General features: G+C 32.7%; 1 protein-coding gene across 1 annotated transcript in view; it reads right to left on the bottom strand.

Annotated features, from left to right (window-relative positions):
* The window catches only part of LOC129218220 (protein ABHD11-like), a 62,030-nt gene extending 49,836 nt beyond the window's left edge, over nt 1-12,194 (bottom strand). The window contains exon 1 of the mRNA XM_054852440.1: nt 12,059-12,194. Coding sequence (XP_054708415.1) covers nt 12,059-12,080 — 22 coding nt within the window. The 5' untranslated portion in view covers nt 12,081-12,194. The remainder of the gene's footprint in view (nt 1-12,058) is intronic.
* Nucleotides 12,195-26,756: the final 14,562 nt, after the last annotated feature.

The raw sequence follows: 26,756 nt of genomic DNA, 5'->3' as shown, positions 1-26,756 counted from the left end.
AACAACACATTTGCAACATTTACAACAATTAACAACACATTTGCAACATTTACAACAATTAACAACAATTGTACATTAACAACATTGTAAAACATTTATCAAAAGCATTTTTGTATCTTCTATGGTGCCTCTATGGTTTATGGGACATCTCGCGCAGTTGCAACATTTGCTATATTTTAAATCCGCCACTGCACGTCAAAAGAAAACTCGGGTGCAAGTTTTGAAAGGGTTTTTCTGCCCAATGTTTATGATTATTTTGAACTCTATTTTTTACGACTATTTTTTGTATTTCCGAGAACACTTGCGTGCCCCTCCTCCCACTCCCTCAATTTCTGAAATTAAACTCTAGTTGTACTTCTGAGTTGTTTAAAACTAACACCATTCATAATTTTTTTTTTTTTTCAAGCTTTATCTATTGTTTAGGAAGAATTTAGAGTTTTAATGTAAGAAATTGATTAAATACGTTTTGAATGGTGACATAATTCGGAAATAGAAGGGACTTTTGAATTTTTTCTTCGGAAGTGCTGAAGTAGATTCAGAAACTCTTCCGAGGTGTTGGTGGTAGCGTTTCTGTACGAAAACAATGAAGCCGAAGTTGGGGCCGAAGTTTAATGTTATGAGTTACTCCAAAATCAGAGAGTGACCCTCCTAACCCACCCTCGTCGTTTCAAGCATTTCTTAAATATTTAGGGGTTATTTATTTTCATAAAGAAATGTCATTTTGAGTATTTCTTATACTTGTTTCTCCTATATTTCGTAATGCGTCATCTTTTTTGCATTATTAATAGAGATCAATTTTTTTTTCTGTTGTAAGTGACTATTTTTATGTATTTATATAAAATCAATGAATAAGTTATTTTCGTTTTCATCATATTTTTAATAATATGTTATAGAAAAGTTTCAAGGGTTTTCTATTATGCATTTTTTTTAAATTTCAGAAAAATATTGTTAAATTGAAAAATTTAATTTGAACTTGTTTGTAGTGCTTCATAAAAGATTTAAAAATCGAATTGTTCAATATGACGTGTGCAAACATTAGATCAAGTAGTATATGTATTCAGTTAGGGTCAGGTGGGGTAAAGTGGGTAGTCAAAATATATAGTTTAAAAAGTCAGTTTTTTTTAATTAAATTTGTATTTTTTTGAGTTGGTTATTATACTTGGCTGTTCTGAATTCTATATCACAAAATATATTTTTTCAATAGATTATTTTTTAGTGAGTGGTAACACTTTAAATTGAAGTCGATAAATTCAAATCGCATGTTGTCTGCTTAAACTTCTATCTCCAGCTCCTGATTTTTGAGGAATTTTTATTACTGTGTCATAATATCTTTAGTTGGACATTTTTATTGCTGCTTCAACTTACAGGGAAGAAAAAAAATAATTTTTTCTACTTTTAATCTCATATTTTGAAAATGGGGTAAAATGGGTATATATGTTTAGGCTTATCATTCCAGCAAGTTGTTTTAAAAGGTGCAGCATATTTTCCTTTAAATGAATATTAATTCATTTGTGGTTAATTCAAAATGATTGAAACATAAAAATATGCACAATGCCATCTATATATATATAAAAATGGATGTATGTTTGTGGGTATGTGTGTATGTTCCTTATACAAATCCACAGTTTTCGTCGGAATTCTTCCAAATTTGGCACAAAGGTAAATTGTTGCTCAGGAATTCATATAGGCGGGTTTTTGGAATTCTAAAAACACCCAAAGAGGTCTAATTTCATATTTTGAGTCATAAAATTGCTCTTTTCTGCACGAACAAATTTTTGTGTAGTTATGAATTTAGTCTAAATGAAAGCCCGTAAAAAACTGCCCTAGATGAAGTTTCTTCAAAGATTGACTTTAATCGTTAAATTTGTGAACCTTGGTTCAAAGCAAATGAAAACGGTTATCAACATATAACCACCAGGAGCTATTTTAAATGCAATCAACACAAAACGTATCCTAAACGATGGCCGTCAATCCCGTTTAGCGATGAGCGTTGAAGCATGTTTGGCGAGAAAGCCGTAGATCTAATAAATGATGCTGTACATCGTTTCTTAAACTGCGACCTACGAGGCCCCAGAGGTTCATTGATGCTACTCATGGTGCTATTTAATTTGAATGCTACCGTTTAATTATAATTTTTAAATATTGTTTAATTATAAAATCCACAACAGTAAGGCTTCGTGTAATTTTTGATCAGTGTTTATCCCGTTAATAGCAAGAAAATACGAACATGAGTAAGGTAATAGTATTGCATTCAATATTGACGTACAATCTTCGACTGTTTCAACATTAGACTACTTTTATTAAAACCACATCTATTTCATCCTTGCAACAGAAATTTTATTTAATGTTCTATGATCCTTATCAAACCAATTTGGAATTTGTAAATTTTCTTTATACTATTGCTTGATTTACGTCGAATCTTTAAGTAATTCGGTTCAACTATATCGGTATTTGTGAACCTTGGTTCAAAGCAAATGAAAATGGTTAACAACATATAACCACCAGGAGATATTTTAAATGCAATCAACACAAAAAGTATTCTCAACAATGGCTGTTAATGTCGATTAGCGACAAACGTATAGCATGTTTGGCAAGAAAGCCGAACGAAAAAGAAATACTGTTTTTCAGTAGTTCTTAAATTGCACCCTGCAAAGACACAGGGATGCATTGAAATAGCCATAGGTGTTTCTTCTTCAATTTGCTTGCGCATTTCGCTAATAAGTTTTCAAGTAATAATACCGTAACAGTAAACGAAATTTTGATCTGTATTTTCTATACATAAACAGCACAGAAAATAACAAAATGAGATAGGTATTATCGAAGTACAATCTTCAACAGTTTTACAATTAGAATACTAAATTTATATTAAAACGACATCATTGCATCGGAAATATAATTTAGTATTGTATTATCCTTAAACAAATCAATATGTATATGTTATTTATACTATTCCATGATTTACCTAATTCAGTTCACCTAAGTTTCACAGAAATCGCTCCAGGTTATCAGAGACCTGGGGTAAAAATACTAATATGGCTAATGAATTGCAAAATATTCATTTTTGTGCATAGTAGCATAGATTGAATTTATCTTTCAAGGGGGAGGGGAATAGTCATGGGGTTCATTACATGTACATAAACTATCATACTAGGATTGCTAATGTGTGGTAGAGTAAAAGGCTGTGCACTTTTAGACTCGAAACCACACGAAAATTTAATACGGCGGAATTCATAGTTTTAGAAGTTAGAAGTTTAAAGTTTGAAAAATGTAAAGAAATATTAATTTACATTTAAACTTTTAAAATGCATAAAATGTCTCCATTTTTTACGTAAACAATTTTCTTAATCGTTTAAAATTTTATATTACTTTAACGCTCGAAGTAATAGTACACCTGAAGGAGCATCTTCGCTGACTAGCAATAATTTTAAACCAGCTAGCGGGTATGAGGCAACTTTTGACAGGAAGAAATTGCTACTGAAATGGGCATGATGAAATATTACGCCTAATTATAAAGTTTTTTCGTTTTAGTCTTCATCGTGAAATTAGTTGAGCAAAGCTCCATTTCCAGTTACAAGACTCTCAGTTAGATAACTTTTATTGTAAACAATCGAAAAATATTACTGTTTGTAACTACAACTAAGTAATTCAATCGTCATTGAAAAAATGCTATAAGATAAAAATGGATACGTATCAGTGTTATAGAAGCAAAGCAACTCTGTTCACAGTGGAGGGATAAGGTGAACCAATTTGTATCCCACGTATATCCACTAATCGCAATACATCATTCTTTAAACTTCAAGAAATTAAAATCTCCAGTGAGATTTAAGTTCTGTATCACGTTCAATAAGTCAGAAGGGCAGGCGATTAAGTACTTTAAATGCATGTGAAATTTACCTATTTCCCATATAGATAATTTTATGTTGCATGCTCAAGGTTGGGTTCATTCGAAAATGTATTTCATTTCGCTGCTGGAAGGGGGACTAAAAATTGTATTTAGGAGCAAGATTTGAGTTAAATTTAAGAATTATAAAATTTTGAATAATTTAACTTTAGTACTTGGATTACGTTTCTAAACGTGGAACTACATTTCCTTCGTTTTGAAGTTGCGGATATGGGGAACAGAATGTGCAACAAGTTTTTGTAAAACATAAACAAAAGAATTGTCAATTATACAGTTGTAAGTAGAAACAAGACGGTTTTTTTCTTTCTTTTAATTTCTTGGCCTGCAAATAATTTGAAAAAAGAAAAAAAAAAAACGCGGATAGTGACCAAAATGTGCACGCCTATTTCTTTTTCTATAAGGCAGTTCAATTGACGGGTTTTATATAGTTCGTTTCATAAGTTCGCGTCCACGTAGACGTACTCCAATTTTTAGTGCTTTATGTATCTTAAAATAGTAACTGTAACTGTTTCTATGGTAACTATTATTCAGTGGAACCATTCCTATACCCCTAATGACGACTGTGCCTCTGCAAATTAAAATTTCGATATTCTCAAAGGAATATTTCAGAGCAGCAAACTTAAATAAGTGATCTTACTACCTGAATCAGTTTGAGTTATCATGTACAACATTTACGGCAAGTTTGAGGTTTTAAAAATTTGAAATAAATTTTTAATCTAGACAAATTTTGAATCATTGCAAGACACCAATATTAATATCTATCTGTCATTTTTACCTATGAAAATAGAAATTTGACATAAATATAGGAAATAAAATGTAGTTGACGAACGTCTTTTTATGCAATTTACACTTATCTAATATTACTCCATGGCATGCTACTAAATCGCCACGGAAAGGGCAAACAGACACATTTTGTGAAGTTATTTATAATAAGTGAACGTTTTCTACGGAATGTGCTTACATTCCTGAACACTTACAAAAAATTATAATATGAGTCTACCTAACACGCGAAACATTGAAAGTAAAAACACCGCCAATTATCCGTAAAACGAAATGTTAACGGCTATTAATAACAATGACCGAATTCCTTATTTTCTGTACAGTGGACTATCTGTTTAGCTTTTGGGCCATTGAGGATGATTTTCATATCTGAAAATATTGTAACGGTGGCATATTTTGCTTATATTTGTAACTGATAAAAGCCATTGAATTTATTAACGACTCTTTCTAGGAAAACACTCCAAGATTTTTTTTTTCCAGAATAAAATGTATCTGAAGAGTACTATAGCATGCTTTAATGTCTTGAGGTATACAAAACCGTCAAAGGCAGCACAACGGTTATCGTATTCGAAGCACCACGCAAAAGGTTGTCCCACAAGATATGCAAGACAATCATTTGTCTCTGCCATTAAGACATTGGCAATCAAATTATGTGTGAAAATCATTTAATTCTACTCTCAACATATGTAATGTATACATACAAAAAAAAAAAAAAAAAAAAAAAAATTAGAAACGAAATATTTTGATAAAAATACTTGAGTGAAAATCCAAAAGTAGGCTATTTTATACCCATTTTACCCCACCTGATCCTATTAACTTGGTGTGAATATTGAGTTTGTTCATTGTAGCTGCGTTTTAAAAACCTCGCTCTTTTCATGGCTATTTCTTTTTTCCGCAAAATTTATGTCACTGTTATAGCTTTTATGAAAAATGCAAGCTTTTCTATTTATAAATTTTAAGTAAGTATAAAAATATTCTTATTATGATTTAATAATGTAATTTATCTGTTACCCTTTTTGTTTAATTTGATGACTAAAAAATGCCTACGTGAAATCTTTCTACTTTAATTGCGTAATTTGTTGACGGTTTCATAGTTTTATTCTTTTTTTTTTTGAATGATTAAACAACATACTTTAATTCAAAAAATCAGTAATCCAACGTCAGAAAGCACAAATATTGCAAGATATTGCAGACACGTGTTTCGGTGTTACAAGGAACACCTTTTTCAATGCAAAGAAATGTGAGCTTCTGGATGAAAAGTCATCCGAGAAAAGCAACACGGTGGAACAGGAGATAGTATAAATACCAAAAACTAGAAATTAAACAAAACAAAAAAGATAAAATGACACCATGGAGGCAAAATTTATTATATAATTCCATCAGAAAAAAAAACCGTTAAGTAATAAATTTTCCAAGAAAACCCATAAACAATGCAAAAAGTCGAAAAATGAAACCACTCTGAATAAATTAGCAATAAATTTACCAGCGGGAAAAACTATGTATGAAAGCAATGTATCAAATGGAGAAATGCATTTAAGAACAAAGTGAAGGATAAACATATTGGAATTAGTTAATCACCAAACGAAATAAGAAAGCAAAAAATGAAAAAAATAAAAGTAAGAAATGTACGACGTTTACATAAAAAATAATATAAAAACTAAACCAATTTTAACAAAGGAGTCCACACAGAAGAAAAATAGGGAATTGCAGTACAGTAAGATCATTGACTAAATTAGAACGGTTCCTCAGGATGTGGAAAGATCCCCAAAAATCAAGATCCAACGAATTATGAAATTTTTGGATAATTTGATAAGAGTTAAAATCAAAAGAATGATTTGATTCCCAACAGTGTTGGGCAATACTGGATTTATTCAGCTGTTGTTTCCTCACATAGTTTTGATGTTCTTTTAACCGAAATTTCAAAGAACGGCGGGTCTGTCCGATGTATTATTCGTTATTCGTTATTCGTTATGTAACATACTTTAATGTTTTTAAACTATGTTTAGTGTACCTAAATCCTACATTATTACAATATTACTGAAATCTTAGTTATATGTTCAATAATAAAAAAAAAAAAAAACAATTGGTTATTAAACAGTCTCTTTGTTTTTCTTCCTTCCTTTCTTTCTTTCTTTTTTTTTTTTTTTTGGCTGTTGTTCTTTGTCTTCCATCATACAGCAGTCAAAAAAGGAGAAGCATAACTACATCCTATACAGATTGTACGTAGTACGATCCAAAAGTTCGGGGGACAAGCTGTATAAAACCTTACCCAGAATATTTCACATTACCGAAGCACATCCAGCTTCAAAAGGTCGCCTTAAGGGACTATGTACTTCTGCCAGGGTTCATATAACTTTTGGAAACGCTCCTGGAAGCCATTTTTCGCTACCTTCTGTGGTGAAGCTTTATCTTCTCCTGACAGAAGAAAGTGGCGTCTATGCAAATGTTTTTTTGCTGGTAACAGGTAAAAGTCACACGGAGCTAAGTCCGACGAAACGTTACGTTATTTGTTTGTCATATCAGAGTATTGACCAATCGAACCGTGCATCCTCAACATGAAAGTAGCCTTCTTCCCCACGATTAAGTTGAAGCAGCAGCGCAAGAGGCCTTACAGGAGGTTGCCATAAATGTCTTCCAGGAGTCCTTCTAAAAGCTATACGAACGTTGGCAGAAATGCATAGTCGTTCAAGGTGACTATTTTGTAGATGTACTTCGGTAATGTGAACTATTCAGGGTAAGGTTTTATATAACTTGTCTTCGAAATTTTAGATCATACTACGTAAGTATGAGTTTTCAACTTACTTTTTCATAACGTTTTTGAGTGACGCAAGTTTACGCGCATGAACACATCACAAGAGAATTTGCGATAATTAACCGAGAAGGCGATCAAAATGGATATTTCGGTCATCTATATGTTCTTAGGTACATATGCATGTACAGATGCGCCGAAAAAACTTGTGAAGTTTAGATTGGGTGATCGTAAAATAGAAATTTAGGTCGAAATCTTATTATTTCTTTTTTTTTGTGATTATCATTCCCTATTCTTAGGAAGAAAGTAAAGTGAAATTAATCAATGGTCCTTTATATCCCTGACAATCTTATCAATTTATTTCCGTTCGATTTTTTTTTTTTTTTGCCATCGGCCAACGGCATCGGCCATCGGCCATCGGCAATCGGCCATTTGGAGGAAAACTATCGGCCATCGGCCATCTTTGAACAATCGGCCAACAATCGGCATCGGCCCATCGGCCAAAAAATGCCATCGGTCGAGCCCTAAAAATTTCGATTCTTTTTAGAGTCTTGTGCAATAACAGGACAGAGTTTGGAGGAAAGGGTCAGCTAAGTTTATGTCAAAAAATATTATTTGCTTAATTTTTCAAGTAAATAGAGCCATCTTGGATTCTTACTCGATTCTGATTGTGACGGAGCTACAGTATAGTTAGCATTAAAAGCAGAAAAACTTTTTTTATTTCTCAGATGTACTCGTAAGTACAAATAAATATTTTTCAATAATTTGTTCAGTTGTATTAACTGTAAAATAACATTATTGTAAATGTACACTGTAAGGAAATTCCGAAACGTTTGAGATGTTCCACTATTTTTGTCGACGAGCGATATATTTGAATTCTAAAGGAAGATCTAAAGGAAGAAGAAGTGCAGCTCTTTAAAATCAATAAAGAATATATTTTTTGAGAAATCGCAGAATTTGTTTCGCTCCGCACTACGTTTTTTATTAGGTAGCGCATCAACGCTCTTTCGTTTTTTTTGCAATAAAAATAGCGAGTACACAGCTGAAGCACTTTCCGCGTTCCTAAACAAACAGCGTTGGCAGGTACTTGATTTTGAAGCATACGAAATAGGTACCATTGAGCAGTTATTGAGACTTCATGAGAAAGTGTCAGATGATTTTCATAAAATAAAAGTCGATCAAAAAGTTTGATCGATTAATACGTATTCCGATCTATTATCATTAGTCAAAATATATTCTTTCATATCAAATACTTTCGCTGTAGTTTATTAAACAAGAATTCTGAGCAATTCGGAAAGACCTCACGCTGCAAGAAAATTGAAAACTTAATTTTCAGGGAAGATTTTAAAATTTATCTGTAACTGACGGTTGTTGTAAAAGCTGAATTGCAAAGAAAATATCGTTTATTTGCAATGCAGCAGAGATACCTTCCCAAGTCCACAAACAATGTAAGAAAAATATACTGTTAAAAGCCAAAATCACTCTTTCGTTTACTACGAATAGTTTTGGAGTAGCAATGGTTTGTAGAAGAGGGATGGGTCCTCAAAATAGGCTTCTCGGCTTTCGAGGCCCACGCCTAACAGCTTTTCATTAAAAAATCTTGCCACCTGCTACATGTCAAAAAAAAAAAAAAAAAAAGGTTGAAAAAGAGGTTTTTATTGAATGAACATGGTACTTCAGTTTATTCTAGATTGGTTAAGTTTACCATCTAACGTGAACTCAGTCAAATATTTTTGGTTAATCGACAAAGCTAGACTTAGGAAATATGACTGCACAACAAAAGAAAAGTTTGTTTAGCCATGTATGACTGATAGTATTTAAAATATTGGTGAAACATTATTTGAATAAATGCTGAGAGGTTTGAATTGCTGATAAAAGCCGAAGTAGGTCTTGCAAAGAATTAAAAATTATTTCTGGAATGATATTTGTAATATTTTTTAAGTGAATGAATTTCGTATAGAATTTCAATTTTTAATATTTAATTGCATAAGAGAATAAAAAAAAAAAGAGTACACGAAAATTGCGAAATCAAAGTACTTTCTAGAAGACATAAATTCGATACTGTGAAGTTCAAATAGAAAGTCTACTAATAAGACTTTAAATGAAGACAATTCATATTCGAATAAAACAGAAACTTTCATACTTAATCAAAAAACCAAATTTTGTGTTCAGTGTAAAACAAATCCCATGCATTTGAAATGCTATTAATTTCATAATATGAATGTATCGGAGTATAGTTTCGGCCAAAATAAATTTTTTGAAGTTTTTAAATAGAAATCGTGATGTAAAATAATGCTCTTTGACATTATCTTGTTAATACTATTCCCTGGGACTGAATTCAATGTTCGGTTTAAATCTAAGAGCTGGGAGAGGGGGGGGGGGCGTAAAAGAAAGCCTATTTTCGTGTGATCTTGTACACATGAATTCCCAACAACAAAAGTGAGACAGTCCAAAATTTTGAAGCATTTTACTAATTATTCATTAAAAATCTAAGTTTAACGCTATTTGTTGACACAAAACTTGCAAAAAGTTAGTTTACACAACTGGAGGGTAGCCCCACCCCCCTACAGGGGTGGATTTAGAGGTTTGAGTGTCCGTCTCAATGCACTTTTGGTGGACAGTGTGTTTATAACAGAACTATGTATAACATTAAACATTGCATTTTTATATCATCCTCGTGGTCCTAATGGTCTTGGGGGCCTCTCGCAATTACGACACTTTTGACATGATAAATACACCACTGCGTGCTCGTGTATGACAGGCATATTAAAAGTTCGCAGTTTAGTAGAAAAAAATTATTAACCTTTAAATATACTCTTTAAGCTGGACTACGTAACTAACCAATAAGAGTCACAATGTAAAAAAATTTCGCGTATTGTGGTATTTTAGAAGAAATCACTTAATAAAAGTATTGTATAAAGCCTTGATTATCTTCAATGCTTTTTTACTTCCTTTTACAAAAAAAAAAAAAAAAAAAAAGAAGTATTGTATTCGCGAAAAAATTTTCACTCAAAATTCGGCCTTAATTTCCATTTTGTTCACCCCCGAATTAACGTTGAGTTTTTTTTTTTTTCAACCCGACCACACGCGAATAAGTGCCTAAGAACGTATAAACACCCGAAAATCCATTTTGACATTCCCCGAGTTAATTACAACGACTTTTCTTGTGACGTCCGTATGTACGTATGTATGTATGTGCATATATGCGGGTGTGCGTATGTGCGTATGTATGTCGCATAACTCAAGAACGGTACGTCCTAGAAAGTTGAAATATGGTACGTAGACTCCTAGTGGAGTTTAGTTGTGCACCTCCCCTTTTGGTTGCATTCGGGTGTTTCTAAAGGGTCTTTCGCCCCTTTTTGTGGGGAAACCATTGTTAATTTCGATGTATACTCAAGTTGTGTTATAATTTGGCGGACACTTGGCGATATATCGCCAGTTTTTTGGTCGCCAAGTTTTGTCGCCAACCTGGCGACAAATTTGGTGATTTTTTTTTTTTTTTTTTTTAAATCTGGTTTCAATTTGGCCACTGGTGGTGACATTTAGAGAGTAAACTATTGAATCATATTAAAATTGCCGATAATGGGAAAATGACATTAAAATTGGAGTAAAAGGAAGTCATGTGATGCACACATCAGCTCGTTTTTTATGAGCTGTGTCGCTTTTGTTGCCGGGATGTGGTATATTATGAAAATGAAGAACCTAAGTCTGCTCAAATAACAGACTGTTCGAAACCCGGACCTTTTCAATCAAAAAAAGAAAATACATATAGAATGCTACTACAATGTGATAATTTTTCTTCAAGGCTTAAAATTGAAAGGGAAATTAAAGTTCTCTCTTATAGCAGGGCTAAAAATGTCAATTTACAGTATAAAAACAAAATTAGTAATCTTATTACCAATGCGGATGACACAGTCAAAGAAAATATGGATTACCTACTCGTTCATATAGTTGAAGTGGAATTGAAACAGAAATTAAAATTCCTGTAGCTAGGGGCGCACAGTGGGGCGAAAACGCCAAAAAGCGCTTAAAAGTGTTTTTAAATCTCTCTCGCTGGTTTGTTTACTCAGGCACGTTATAATGGATTTTTCTCGATTTGTTTGGGCTCTAAGTCCAAAGTTCGCAGGTTTACGCAGCTAATTCCTTTTCAGGGTATTTCTACAGACCATTAGTGACTAATTAATATTAATTTCTAAGAGGACATAAGAGGACATTTTTTTGTAGAGCGTTTTGAAAAAAATAACTTTGAATTCCCCAGTTTTCGGTACTGATCAAAACCAATTTGCTTCAAAGGGGCGCCCCGAACTTAAATTTTTGGGAAGGCGGAAATTCTCAATTTGCCGAACAGAACTCCAAATTTTGACGAATGATGATAATTTTGCTGAATGGAACTCCAAATTTCACCGAATGATGATAATTTTTCCTAATGGAACTCCAAATTTCGCCGAATTGCCAGACAAAATTCGTCGAATAAGGGAAATTTTGGAAGCTCACATTGACCTCCCGTGATCACTCCTGCCTGTAGCAAGGATACAAGTGTCAATTCACAATATTATAATTAAAAAAAAAAACGTTATTAATCTTGTTATCAATGCGGATTACACAAAAAGAAAATATGGATTACTTACTCATTCTTATAATCGAAGCCATGGAATTGAAACAGAGAATAATGTTTCTGCAGCAGGGATATGAGTGTTAATTCACAATATTAAACAATAGAATTAGTAACCGTGTTACCAAAACGGATGACACAGTCAAATGAAATATGGATTATTTACTCGTTCATAAAATGGCACGTGTTATTCCATGAACTAAATTGAATTTATCTAGCTCCGATTTGCCTCATTTAACTGATTTTGCTGATACTGTATTTTTCAAACCAGGAAATGTTTATGATTTAATCCGAGCTGGAGTGTTGTTCTATTGTAGGATTTTAAACATACTTCGTTTGTTAGGTTAACAGTAAAAGCTAAAATGTTCATTTTTGTTTCGATTTATTTGAGGTTCTGATTGGAGCTCTAGACAAAATAATGCCGTAAATTAAGTACTACCAGTCGTTAGATTCTTAATTTTGAAGAGTTGAGTGTTAATTTAAACGTTATAGAAGCAAAAATCTCTCAGAGTTACACAAGTTAAAGCATTTATGTATTCTTCAGAAACCTACATTTATGAAAGGAATGTTATTTTCACGGAATTACAAGAAAGGATCGAAAGATTAACATGGCTATTAAACTAGAGTAGGTGCGCGATGTGGAGGAAAAATTTCAATTGTATTTCTTTAAAAAGTTGAAGAAAAAAAAAGTCTGAGGTATAAAGCACGAATTTAAAAATTAAAAAACACCTACTGGCCTTAGTTTGGGTGTCAAATATTGCGAAAATTGCCTGTACGATTTGATGTTTTTAGTAAATTTTCATGTTTCCGATTTTTTCCTTGCACTGTAATGAAAATGTTGAGGAATAGTAGAACGAAAATGCTGAGGAATAGTAGAACAAACATACGAACAACTTGTCATATTATTCAATAAATATTTCTTGACTCTACTTAGTTTAAAGTTTTGAAATCGGGAAAACTGCAGAAAAAAAATTATTAACGAGTGATAATAAATAATTCGTTTCCAAAGAAATAAACGTTTAGTTTAAAACTAGACACCTTCGATGACTAGATGGCTCACCTTTTTGCACCTGTCTCTCTTTATGCCAGTCATAATTTTCGCAAAGAAACCATTTAGCCTTTGGCGGCTGTTTAAATAAATTGAACGTTATGCATTTGGTGGTGGTATTTTTCAGCTACACAAAACCACACTCACACAAGCGTGTAATTTTATTACGAGGGTTATTCGTAAAGTAAGGTCCGAATTGCCGTATCAAATTGAATGTCGTGCCTACATTGAAACACGCATGCGTACCGATTTCCGACATGCCTTGTTCATCAAACGACGCCATTTGCATTGGTATTGATGCAGTGTTCTTTGTACAGTGTCAGTTTAAAATATTTAAAACAATTAATCGGCCCGCCAAGTGTGAAATACGGTCGGTGATTCGGTTTTTGACTTTGACGCGCAATACAGAATAAGCGACGTGGGCTTCTGCCGTCTGCGGTTTTGTTACTGCATGACAATGCTAGACCCCATTCTGCTATTCACACTCAAAATCTGATCAGATCTTTTGGATGGGAACAGATCGACCACCCACCGTACAATCCGGACTTGGCGCCGAGTGATTTTCACTTGTTCCGCCACCTAAAGGAGTTTCTCGGCGGCAAGCGTTTTGCCACAGATGACGAGGTGAAAGAAGCAGTTCAAGACTATGTTATTATATCATTATTATTATCCTCACAGCCTCATTATCCTCACACCCGGTTATCCTCACAGCCGGCAGACTTCTATGACTTAGGCATACAAATATAGAACGTTATGACAAATGTTTAAACAAATATGGTGGCTATGCAGAAAAATAGAGAAACACGTAAGGAATTAAATAAAAAAAACGTTTTGGGAAAAATCTGTGTTTGTTTATTTTTTAAAAGAAATCGGACCTTACTTTACGAATAACCCTCGTATATGCACACATAAATGTACAGACAAATCGCATAACTTTTTTAAATGTATATTTATTTCTAACTTGAACTAAATTCTTGGAAGTAATTTCCACGAGGCAGATTATTAAAAGTTTGATCGTTACCAAAGTCGAGTTTCGCTATTAACAACATCACACTAAAGGATAACAAATTTTAAGTACTTAACAAAAATCGCCATTTTTATTTTAAAGCATCACAAGATTTCTAGAATTTATTACAGAGCCTAGAATATTACAATGTAGGAGTCGAAAATTTTCAACAACTGTAGCTCAGAGAAGTTGGGGGGAAAAAAGTATGAGAAATAAAGTACGAATTTAAAAATCAAACAACACCTACCGGATTTAATTTGGGTGACAAAAATTGCCAGTTCGGGGTATGTGGGGTAAAAAGTGAGGTAAAATCACATAAAACATTAAATGCCCTTTTTTTCTAAAACTCATGTTTCTAGGCCAGTGATTCTCAAACTGGTCCGCGAGCAATTTTCACGTATCCCCACGAACATGTAATGAAAATTTATCGGTATCATTTTTACAGTTACAATTAAATTTATTAAGGAAAGCTTTTGGATTTATCTCAATTCACTAAAAACTAATTGTTGTGAAAATATTTCTTGTTTCGTACGTGGTCCGCTTAGGTTTCGAAAGAGAGCCAAGTGTCTCTCAGTAATAAAAAGTTTGAGAACCACTGTTTTTAGGCCTTACTGTTTTCCGGCCACCAACACGTTAACGCACTCAAACAAATCAGTTAATCACATGTTTGAAAAAAATATGCTCATTAATACTAACTTTTCATTATGAATATCAAACAATAAATATAAATATATAGAGATCTTGTGGGAATAAATGGGTTTCAAATCCTAGAATTAAGGGGAGTTGGTGCCCTAAAACCTTTAAAATATCAATTTTTTAGTCTATATATATTGAAAATATTCAAATGAAGAACTTTCAAATGACACCGAATTCACGCTTCAATGAAAATTAAAAGTAACTAAATTTAAATTAAAGAAACAAAAACAGACATGCGATCAATTGTTAGCAACAACATTTCAAACACAATTTTCTTAAAACGTGGGGTTTTAAAGCCCATGTTCCTTTTCCTAGAAAACTACTTCACATATATTGATCTGATAGTTTTACTATACTTTATTTATATATTCATAATTATTATACTGAAGTGATGTTTTTGCTTTAAGACTCATCCTATGAAACAGCAGGGTCTTTGTTTTTCATTTAAAAAGTTAATATTGGTCAAAATTTAACAAATAGTGCAATCAACAAAATTAAGAAAAAGATCACTTCAGTAGACTCTTTAGATATCTTTAGAAAACACTAAAAATTGTAAGTTTCTATAATAAAAATTTTGTGAGGAAAACTTACATAAAGTTTATCAGTTTAACATTACGTGTGCAAGGGTAATGACTCCTCTTAAAATTGAAAATATGCTGTACGGTCATTTAGTATAATTTTGAGCCAGGTAGATTAACTTTGCACCCCTTCAAATTTAAAAAAAAAATTATTTTAAAAGACTGTAGAAAGCCTCATGCTGCACTTTTCAGGCAAAAGTATAACATTAGTTTACACTTTTTGTTAAAAAATAATAATTTGGCAGCACTACTCGGCTATTGTGTAATCCAATCAAACTAAAGTGACTGTTTTGAAGCTACTCTTGATAGCTGAGTTATAGTTGCTGAAAAGTTTCGACACATTCATTAAAATATCCTACGCAATGTAATAGAAATCTTGTAATACTTTGAAATAAAAATGGCGTTTTTGTTGAATCTAAAAATATTATATTTCTGGTTCATTTTGCTGCATTAATTTGTTTTATGTCACACTAAGGTGGTTCAAAGTTATCCTAAGCAACAGGATAACTTTAAAAAACGTAGTGACGAAAATTCATTTTAAATGGTTTTTGTTATTATTATTTCCTTATTTTGTTTACAATATACAATTTTAAGAGCATTTCTTCAGTTTTATGCCAAGCAATGCAGTAACGCTGTTGAAATCTGAGAGGTTGATTGAAAACAGATAAATAATGAATGAAAAGTAACCATGAATAATTGGAAGAGCAGTTTTCATTCAGATTTCTCAGTTTTATCACTGAGAAAATGATTTTCAAAAACTATTCTTCCATAAAAAAAAAAATGTAGTGCTGCCATCTACTGCTCGTAAAGGCAGCTCTGCGCTGATTTGGAAGCGATGGCCTGTTTATTCGTCTTCAAGTTCTTTTTCAAAAAGTTCAATTTAAACTAAATGCGTGATTTACATTTTAAAATATTCTGGTGATTAATCTGAAAATTTTTAAACTCAGATTGGCCATTATTTTTTCATGGACCTCAACTTCAACGCACTAAATACAATTATCATGAAAGTTTTGTCTTGTTGGTTATTTTACTCCAGCTTACAGCAGGCAGAATGACAACCTTTTTCAATTTACATCGCAGATTGTTCTTTTAATTTTTAATAGCAAAACAAAAAGCATAAATCGAAGATTGAAGTGAAATCTCAGACACAGTGGCGCAAATATATATATATATATATATATATATATATATATATATATATATATATATTTTTTTTTTGGGAGGGGGGGGGGGGGCGAGATGGGGAGCTTGAAGAAATCTTTCTTTCATCTGATAGAGGGTCCGGTAGTTCTTCCCTAAGACAAATTTTGATGCTGTATTTTTAAAAACGCAGTTTTAGACGGTTTTTAGTGATATAAGGTGGAAGGAAGAGGGGGCTTAGTAGAAATTTTTAGAGTCTCAGAACGTCTTAAAAACACAATTATAAGGCCATATTTTTCGACATTAGGGTAAGGAATAGAGCTTGGGGACTGTCCTAGATCGTGTTGGTTTTTTTTTTCCTGAGTATGATTTCTTCCGTTTTTACTATCTTCCGGTCTCTGTATTTGCTGTTATGTAACATCAGCCAAAATCTTCAGTATTTTTTCTGGCGTGATTGTTAGAAAAACATATCGAAATCAATTCCTCCGCCCCCTACATTTTTTCGAAATTGAAGTTCCGTTAACGCAATTGTAGACAAACTTTGAATGCGTTACGGGAAGAAGGGGAAGTCTGGAGCTATCCCCTGATTTTGTTTGAGAATGAAGTCCTAAGTGGGGCCGTGGTAGCCTGATCGGTAAGGCATTGGACTCGGGACCGGAGGGCCTCGGGTTCGATCCTTGCTGGTCGAAGACCCACCGTCGTCATTAAAGGGGACTGGGCGACGTTAAATATGCTCGTGGTCTCAATGTCCTCCAAGTGAAACGATACCTCTGGGGGTGCTAGTACCAGGTAGCTATTAGCTCTTGGACTAGTTCTAAATTCTCATTAACTGCTCGATCCGGTGATGGTGCTGCCATCTATCGGTATATAAAAATAATGGAGGTAAGGCACTCAGTATGCAGACCTCGACATAAATGCAGTTGAAGTCAGTTGTGACTCTGAATCGAAGTCCTAAGTAATTTTCTATATTAGTAGGAGGGTTTCAGAGGCTATCCCGCTTAACTTATGCGTAACTTTAGTTTTAAAAGCCCATTTTTTTTGAGGATCTTTGATGATATTAAAAGAAAGCTGTTCGAGGACCCTTGCCCAAATATTGTCTGCAAATCAAATTTTAAAAACGCGGTTATAAAGGCAATATTTGGTTTCGTTTGGAGACTGGATATTTTTTCAAAAATGAGTCTCTGAAAACGAGGTTTTAAACGATTTTTGATGTTGGGTGTCCTTTCCTGGAAAATTTGCTTAATTGAAGCCCTAGAAATGAAATTTGAGAAGTTCCGTAAGGATTTTGGTGGGCGGAAGGGAAATTCGGAGGCGTAGCATTCGGCTGTCTTTCTTATTTTCAGACAAACAAAAAAGGAGAAAGAAGTGAAGAAAAAAAAAAAAAACCCGAAAGAAATATGGGGGGGGGGGGGGAGGGGATGACTAGTTGACCAATAAGCTGTAACTATTGAAAATATTTAACTCGGAGATTTCTTTTTGAAAGAAGTTGAGAGTTTCCACCTACGTTACTATTATTCTCTTATTAATATCACTTTGTTTTCCCACAACGGGTTTTTTTCCGCTTCAATGTTAAAAATATTTTTGAAAAGCATTTAAGTCAACATTCTAGAAGAAATACGGTGTGCCCCCCCCCTCCTCTGGTTACTCCGCTGCTGCAAAAGAAAAACAAAAAATCAACGATGTGACATTCTGTTGATAAGAGGGAAACTAGACATTTTCTCTCATTTTAGCATCAAAATTTTTTGATGCCACATTGATTAAAAATGAATTTTTAATGATCTGCGATTACAAAAATCTGTCCATTTTTGCAAATTCTGTTTTTTTTTTTTTAATACTTGCGAAAAAACGAAATTTTAGAGCTTTAGTATCACATATTTTAGAAAATATTCCAAAGTAACCCTGATTTTTAGAAAATTAGTGTCAATAGCCAAGCCGATGCGATTCAATTGGTCTTGCTAGATTATCAAGTGTAACTTTAGAGTATAAAACTGAGACCAAAAAAAAAAAAAAAAAAAAGAAGAAGAAGAGAAACAAGCAGAAAATGTTGAGTTAGAGTATCATCTTGGATAATTCAAATATTCTTACATATCCTTGATATATTTTGAGGAAGTAAAAAAGACTTGTCTTTATAAAGGAAGTCAATTTTTAATAAGAAAACAAAAAAGCCATTTTTCGGAAAAGAGACCTCGTATTTCTCTAGCAAATTGATGAAAAGTATTAGTTTGACATGTTTAATGAGGCGTATGTGAAAAAGCATTTTACAGTGCTTTTATTGCAGTTTCACGTAGGTTCACAATAATGGTTACGAAAAACAGAACTCTTAGCATTTTCTCCCAGGTAGTCAAAATAACAATTAGTGGTGGAATAGCTACGTGATTATAGTGCTAGTCTTTTTTATAGCTTTTCTTCTTCCACTCAAAACTTTTCGGATACATGATGAATACAACAATATCAGTCACGAATCTTCCTATTTCATTCCTTATCCCCGCATTTGTAAAAAAATGTTCAGAGATTTTTCCTTCCTATTTCTTACGTAATTTCACTTAAATCTCACTGTAACAATTTAAAGCTATTTAGAAAAAAAATAAGTATTTTTATAGCATTAGGAAAATGTTGAAGTCTTTTATTTTCTTTCTGGAAGGATTATTGTCTGAAAAAAACTCTGCATAGATTGTTTAAAAATTACATATACTTTTCATTACTAATATGTTGTATATATTTCAGAAAATGTATATATTTTTATATTAACGAGGAGGAAAGTCAATGTTTTCAAGTCTATCAAAGAGAAATATTATCATGAACAAAGGATCCGCATTGATCATTTAAAAAAAATGGCATTCAAAAAAATACAAGTTCAATACTAGACTCATTGAAATTTTGAATTGTTAAGAAAATTCCAGTCTACAAAATTTGATTTTTGAAAAATCTTTGTAAATATGGTTTTTTATTCTTTACAGTATATTTTTTTTATTCTTTGAAATTTTAATGAATTAAATTATTGTATAGATCAATGTGTAGTTTTTTTTTTTAACATTCAGGGCTGTGGAGTCTGATTTTGAGGTAAACGAGTCGGAGTCTCTAGAAAACATGCCGATTCCAACTCCGGGCTTCTTTTTTTTTCTTTAATATTCACCGCTCTCCTTGCATTTTTTAATAACTGATTACCTAATTGCGTTACATGTATAAAGGAGTACTAATAGAAAAATAACTGCTCCCAGTTGGCTTGGTTGTTTATCGAACTTTCTGTAATAGCTACCTACGTCGACGAATCGTCCCCTACTTTGCTTGTTTTATAACTTTCTTTAACTAACAGCAACTGTTAACAAACGGTTTTGTAGTCCAACATTTTTCAAGTAATCACTGTCGAACAGTGACGGCAAATCGGGGAGGGAGGGGGGGGAAGAGAGGAGGGGGCGACTGCTCCCGCACTTTTTTCATCATCAAAGGTTGCTTCAAAGTTAAAATTTCAATTTCAAAACATTCTGAGTGAGGTTACCTGAACATTAACGTCACCAAATACTGTTTAAAATTTCAATTTTAAAACTTCAATTTTGAAAATTTTCTAGGAGAAAATTCCCGAGCACACTCCCCTCTTTCCTTAAATACAAAAATGATCTAAATTTGCGTTATGAAAACTCCAATTTGAGGGGAAAATTTAGGAAGAGATATCCCTAGATAGCGTAAAACTGCGTTTTTAAGACTCCAATTTAGGAAAAAAAAATCCGGAGATCTTTTTCTGAGGTCCCCAAAAGAAGTTGAAAACTCAGTTTTTGGAATTTCATCAGTTCAAAAAAAAAAAAAAAAAAAAAAAAAAAAAAAAAAAAAAAAAAAAAAAAAAAAAAAAAAAAAATACTGGTAGAACTTCCGAACCCTTTCGTTCCTCCTTCTGAAATAAAGTTTTAAAAGACGTTTAAAAAATGTTTTAAACTTCGCAAAATTTCTAGGAGAGAACCCCAAACCATTTGCTCTAAGTTTACTAAAGATAGCTTTAATTTGCGTTTTTAAGACACCAGTTTAAGATTTTTTTTCTGGGAAGAGCCTTCCTTACCCTTACATTACCAAAGACAGTCCAAACTTCTTTCTCTTTCTTATTTTTACTATTATTAATTAGACTTTATTTATAAAAAAACAAAACATTACGGGGTTGACCCAGAAAACTCCTCTCCATTCCCCAAACGTTGACAAACTCAACTAAAACGGCGTTTTTAAAAATTATAATTCTAAAACATTTACGCGAGAGAACATCGAAAGCTCCCCCCTCCCTTGTCACTAAAGATAGCCTAAAATAGTCGTCAAATTCCAAAAAAAAAAAAAAAAAATTAACCCCCGCACTTATAAGCCCCACTCGCCGCCTCTGCGTTCAAATAATAATAATAATAGTATGTTCTTTACTTCGATCTCAGTTATAAAATAGTAAAAGGAATGTATCCCTTGACCAAGTCGGGCCCATAGCTCGGGTGGAAACTTCTGAGGGTGTTCGGATAGTTCAAATAAGTTTTGGCGCGAAAGCGCAAATCCAAAAGATCCGACAAAATATATCTAATGTTTTCTTTTTTTTTTTTTTAATCTAAAGACTATTTCTAAAAGCTTGGCTCTCATTGAAAAGTATGAGACAAAATAAGTATAGAATCTCTTGGTTACAACACCTAGTAATTGCAGTTAATCTTAAAATCTTAATATTAGGTTAATTCTAAAGCAGCCAATAAAAATTAAATTAAAAATTTAACGAAAAAAAATACAGATATAGTCAAGGCTATTCGTATAAAGCTGTATACCGCCACATTTTGTATAAATTTGCTCCAGACGTACAAATACCCGATGAAATATAATTTAAAACTTATTAGGGAAAATTTTCGTAAATAAAGTATTAATATTTTTTATAAACTCTGATATTAACTTGGGGTGTGACCAGGCCCGCGCCATGCTTGATCTGCGCCGTCATGTAAATGTCTTTTGAGCGCCTTTATGCAGTGACGTTCGACGAAAACATACAAGTACCTGGAATGAGATTTTGTAGACAAATATGAGGAAGAAGAAAATACGTTTGTTATTTAATTTATTAAAAAAACAATGCGTAAAAAATGTGTATTTAATTTTGAACTGCAATGTACGTTTTTACTTCATATCTTCAAGGTATTTCAAGCTCAGTTGCTCCTCTGATATGCTAATGCATTTTGGAAAAAGAAAATATTTTAAGTACCAAAGTTAACGCCGCTCTAAATATCTCTCTAATCTGTAATTGATGAATAATTAATCAACTTTTATGCCTGTTAAAACCTGACAACAGGGTACTCAGTGTATTTCTAAATTAAAATTATCGAGGATATCTCACTTTAAAATCAAAAACTGAAATCCCTCCCTGTTAAACCAACGATTCTAAAATGCTGAAAGCGTTGAATATGATATCTAAAACAAATACATTTTCCAAAACTCTTTTTTTTTTCTGACACACTAATATTTAAAGAAAAAAGAGGGAATTGATTAATTATGGTCAAGTCGTTACTTTTTGGAACTAAGAGGTTAACCAATAGGTTGTCTACAAAATACAAATATTACGCACAAGAAAATATATGAAAATGGGCTTGCAGTATTTTTTAAGTATGATATCATGAAATAGTCAAAATACCACGAACAATAATCAAAAATCAAAAAAAGGACATTGCATAAATTAAAATATGTACAACAGATTAACATGGAGATCCAAAATGGGAAATAGAAAATTTCTTGCGCCTCTTATGCTCAACCTTTTGTACTATAGACATACCGAAACAGCATTCATGACTGCACATCTGGAAGGAAAATGCTAATGTATGCCAGACGTGTTTTAATTAGCATCACATGATTTCAGTGTAAAAGATTGCGTCTTTGAATAGCATTTTTAGACACGCTAGACAATAGTTTTTCCTTTTAGATAGGCAGCGAGAGGATTGTTTGTTTCAATGAGCAGCGTAATTTCACTGCCACCATTAGATATAATCAAGGCCTGATGGTCCGACAGGTCCGTAGCCCTGAGCACCACAATTTTAGGGGAACCAAAATCGAGTAAACTTCTTTGTTCCTTCCATTTTTTGAAAACCTCCACATGGAAAATGTGCGGGTTTTCTTGTGAGAGGGGTACCAAATTTCGCTAGGATCTGGGCATAATGTTGGCTTGATCGGGCCTTGGATATAATGAAAAGTTTAGTTTTATTTGTTTGACTGGAGATATTCCCCCCATTTGGAGCAATTTTGATTGGTAGAGCTCGGCGCCTTTTTGACTCTGGCGCTGTCGTGCCTTGCTCGACCTCGCACATAGGGATGGCGCGGCCCTGGGTGTGACCCACCAGATTTGTGTCTCCCGGAGGGGGGGGGGACCGCTCCCTCTCAAAAAATTTTTTTGACTTTGCAAGAAAGCTTTTTTCCTCTCAAGTTACAGCTTTCAAAAATTGAAATCACACGATTTTATCAACATATATTTGTTAAGCATTAAAAGGGGAGTAAATTAATGCTTTTCAGTTTTTTTTAATGGAATTTTGAAATAATCTTATTTTTAAAATCTCAACTATTGGAAAATTTGATATTCAAATTAAATTTCAAATGTTGTATGCATCTTAGGTTTACAATAAAATACAACGCGAAAATTTCATTAAAAGGCATTAATATTTCAAACTCTGTTTAGTGGGTTTTCCCCCTTCCCTCGATGCAAGAAAATTCAAACAAATAAGTTACTAAATAAAAAAGCCGGAGTCGGAGTCGGAAGTTTCAAAATCCAGGAGTCGGAGTCGGCGTTTTTCCTTCCCGACTCCACAGCCCTGATAAACACACACACACATTAGTTTCTTTTCTGGTAATTGTACTTTTTTATTTTGAAAATTTATTTTAACTATTGATACATACATCTACGAAATTACCGCTCTCCCCACAATACTTATCTATTTGCCGTAAAACGTGGCGAAAAAACACATCTGTTCATTAAAATAGCATCTGCTTCTAATTCTTTTATTAAATCTTGCGCTACTCAATTGAGTAAGTGATCAAAACAACGAGAACATTCGAAGATTAGCTCGAGATAGACACCTTAAGTTTTATTAGTTTTGTTTTAAATCAATGCTTGCTTGTTATTTTTTTCACATTGTTGTTTTTTTTAAAGAAATCTTATTGTGGCGCTTGCTTGTCTCTATCTGAAACGATTTAAACATATAAATATATTATAGACAAATTGTTTTTAAAATTAAAGGGGCAAAAAACGTTTTAGTTAACCGTTTAGCTTTAAAACAAATTGCATAGTATTTCCCAATGTCCATCTATGTTTTATTTCAGGCATTACGACAAAAATTTAATGCATTGAAATAGAACAGTTTTTTTTTTTTTTTTGCTGTTAAGTTTGCTGTTAAGTTTTTGCCATTAAGTTGAGTTGGTGCCCTAATAAAATAATTTTTCAGTTTTTATGTACGTAAAATATTCAAATAAAGAGCTTTTAAGCTAACCGAATTCGTGTTTCTATGTAAATTAAATCTAACTCAATTTTAATGTTAATGGACCAGAGATACATTAAAATTTACGTACAATTTTATTTTCAAACATGATTTTCTCAAAATGTCAATTTTAAAAACTCATGTTCCTTTTTGTAGAAAACTACTTTACACATTTTTTTGAAATATTCACCACATTTTATTTACATACTCATAATTATACTGAAGCAAAATTTCTGCTTTTAGACTCACATTTGTTTCATAAATAGCTGTTTCTGTAGTCAGAATCTTCAAGAAATGTTTTTTCATTTAAAAGTAACTATTGTAAAAACTTTAATAAATTATCTGAAATAAACATAATGGCTTTAAAATTTCACTTCAGTGGACTCTTGAAAACACTGAAAATTGTAAGCTATCATTAACACTTTTTGAGAAAAAAAAAAAATGCATAAAGTTCAGCAATTTAATATTACGCATATACAGGGTACCGACTCCCCTTAAGTTGTTGGCAGTGCCGAATCCAGGGGGGCTGCTGCCCCCAGACCGAAACTAATTTTTTATAATGTCAATGTACCTTAATGTAATGATATAATTTCCTACATTCTCCTATCTTTACCATTTAATTTGCTTTCGCTATTCTTACTGCTGATACAAGAATCTGCAATAGTAACAAGGGAGGCTCTCTCTCTATAATTGCCACTTTTAGAATCAATTCCGAAAATTTTGTCTTCGTCTCCTCGTTGTTTTTAACTAGGGTAAGTGCTCCAGTAGTCGGCTAGTCTCCAGTAGTTGGCCACAAGGGCATAAAACTGCTTATGAAAAAAAAAGAATATGTGTAACTCAAAATCGGATATGATGCATTCTCATTCCTTTACCTATCTCCAATTATCATCCGATAACATTGAAGTTGTAAGTACTCTTTATTAAGTAGCAATGAGTCATTTTATTTTAAATGGTGTGACCATCATCCTAGTTTGCGATTCTGCTTATTTTTTTTTGTTAGGAAGACACATCATCTTTAAATGTTAAGTACCCTTCTTTTTTTCGTTCTACTGTAAATTTGCTGTTACATATGTTTTAATGGATTGTATAGCATAACGTTTCAATTAAAAAATAAACTTCTTCGAAGATTCAATTATTTTTAGAGGGGTGGCCGACAACTGGGTACTGAATTCCTATGCATTTCCAATAGTCGGCCATGGCAGATTGACCACTGGTTCTATACTAGTTCTATACACTGGTTCTATCTACCCAGCAGTCGACCGCGTACTTAATATGGATTTTCTAATGTTTATTAAATAGTAATTAAAATTAAGTATTGACACAGCGAAAATTTAGTTTTTTTGAGTAAAAATTCCCTTTTTATCGTTGTTTTTTTTCCAAAAGAAAATGCTTAAAATTTGTGCCTTAACTTTTTTTGATTAAAAGAGTCATTTCATCATTTTACTGCTTCTAATGTTGATTCTAGTTTATAATTCTCAAAAACAGGGTTGAACACAGGTTGTAAATTCAGTCCGTCGTTGCGTTTAGAATATAAGTTCTAATACTCAACATGTCATTACCAAACGGTAATTTATTGAAGATTTGTTTTTTTCAAATCAAATCATGATACGTTGATGATATTGATAAAACAATTGATCTGATTGCAATAGTATTTAATCGGCAATTAATAAACATTTCATTGTAAGGAATTAATATAAAATACTTCAATAGTTACGTTAGCTCAAATTACTTCAATGAGCGTTAAACGTGTTATTATACTTTTTATTCTCATTTTGCTGAACTATTTGCTTCGAAGGTTCAAGAAACCTTTATTCTACTTGGACTAATTATTCCAGCTGTTTGGTACCACGTTTTATTACTGCTTCTAACCAAACATTTAACTCATTGGATCTTCTTCACAAGAAAATCAAAATTTACTTATTGTTTGAAAGTATGCTGAATTTGTTTTTAAATAACATGGTTTCAAAGTTGCCTTACGTTGCTACCCACTTCATTTTAGTTTATTCATTGTTTACCAATGTTCTTGTTGAAAACTGAAAGATTACTTTCATGCCCAGGGCCGCGCCGTCCCTATGTGCAAGGTCGTGCGAAGCACGACGGCGCCAGATTCAAAAAGGCGCCGAGTTCTACCAATCAAAAATGCTCCAAATGAGTGGAAAAAATCTCCAACCAAAAAATAAAATTGAACTTTTCATTATATCTAATAGTGATGATGAAATTATACTGCTCGTTAAAACAAGCAATCCTCCTCGCTGTCTTTCTAAAAGGAAAAAATTGCCTTGTTGTGTCCAAACATGCTATTCAAAAGCGCAATCTTTTACACTGAAAACGCATGATTTTAATTTATGCATACTACATGAGCATTTTTTTTTTCATATGTGGAGCCGTGAATGCTATTTCGGTATGTCTATAATTTCACAAGGTTGAGCATACGAAGCGCAAGAAATTTGCTATTCCCCAGTTTGGTTCTTACAGAGAATATGTTGTATTATAATTTATGCACCTCCAGAATGCTGAGTTGAATGTTTTTCAAAAATATTCTTTATTATTGAAGAGAAAAAAAACACGTCTTAGGAAAACAAAGTTATTTTGATAAGAAAGAAATAAAGAAGTTGGGGAAAAACTAAAGTTTCTTTCAAAAAGAAATCTTTGAATTTAAAATTTTCAGTATTTACAGTTAATTGTTCCACAGCTACTCCGCCCACCGTCCTATTTCTTTTCTTTTTTCCTTATTATTTTTCTTTTTTCTAGTTCGTCTGAAAGTAAGATTGTCTTCAAAATGCAACTCCTCC

This window comes from Uloborus diversus, chromosome 3, assembly GCF_026930045.1.
Source record: "Uloborus diversus isolate 005 chromosome 3, Udiv.v.3.1, whole genome shotgun sequence".
NCBI lineage: Eukaryota > Metazoa > Arthropoda > Arachnida > Araneae > Uloboridae > Uloborus > Uloborus diversus.
The sequence above is the reverse complement of the archived record's forward strand: the minus strand, read 5'-3'. Positions and strand labels throughout refer to the sequence as shown.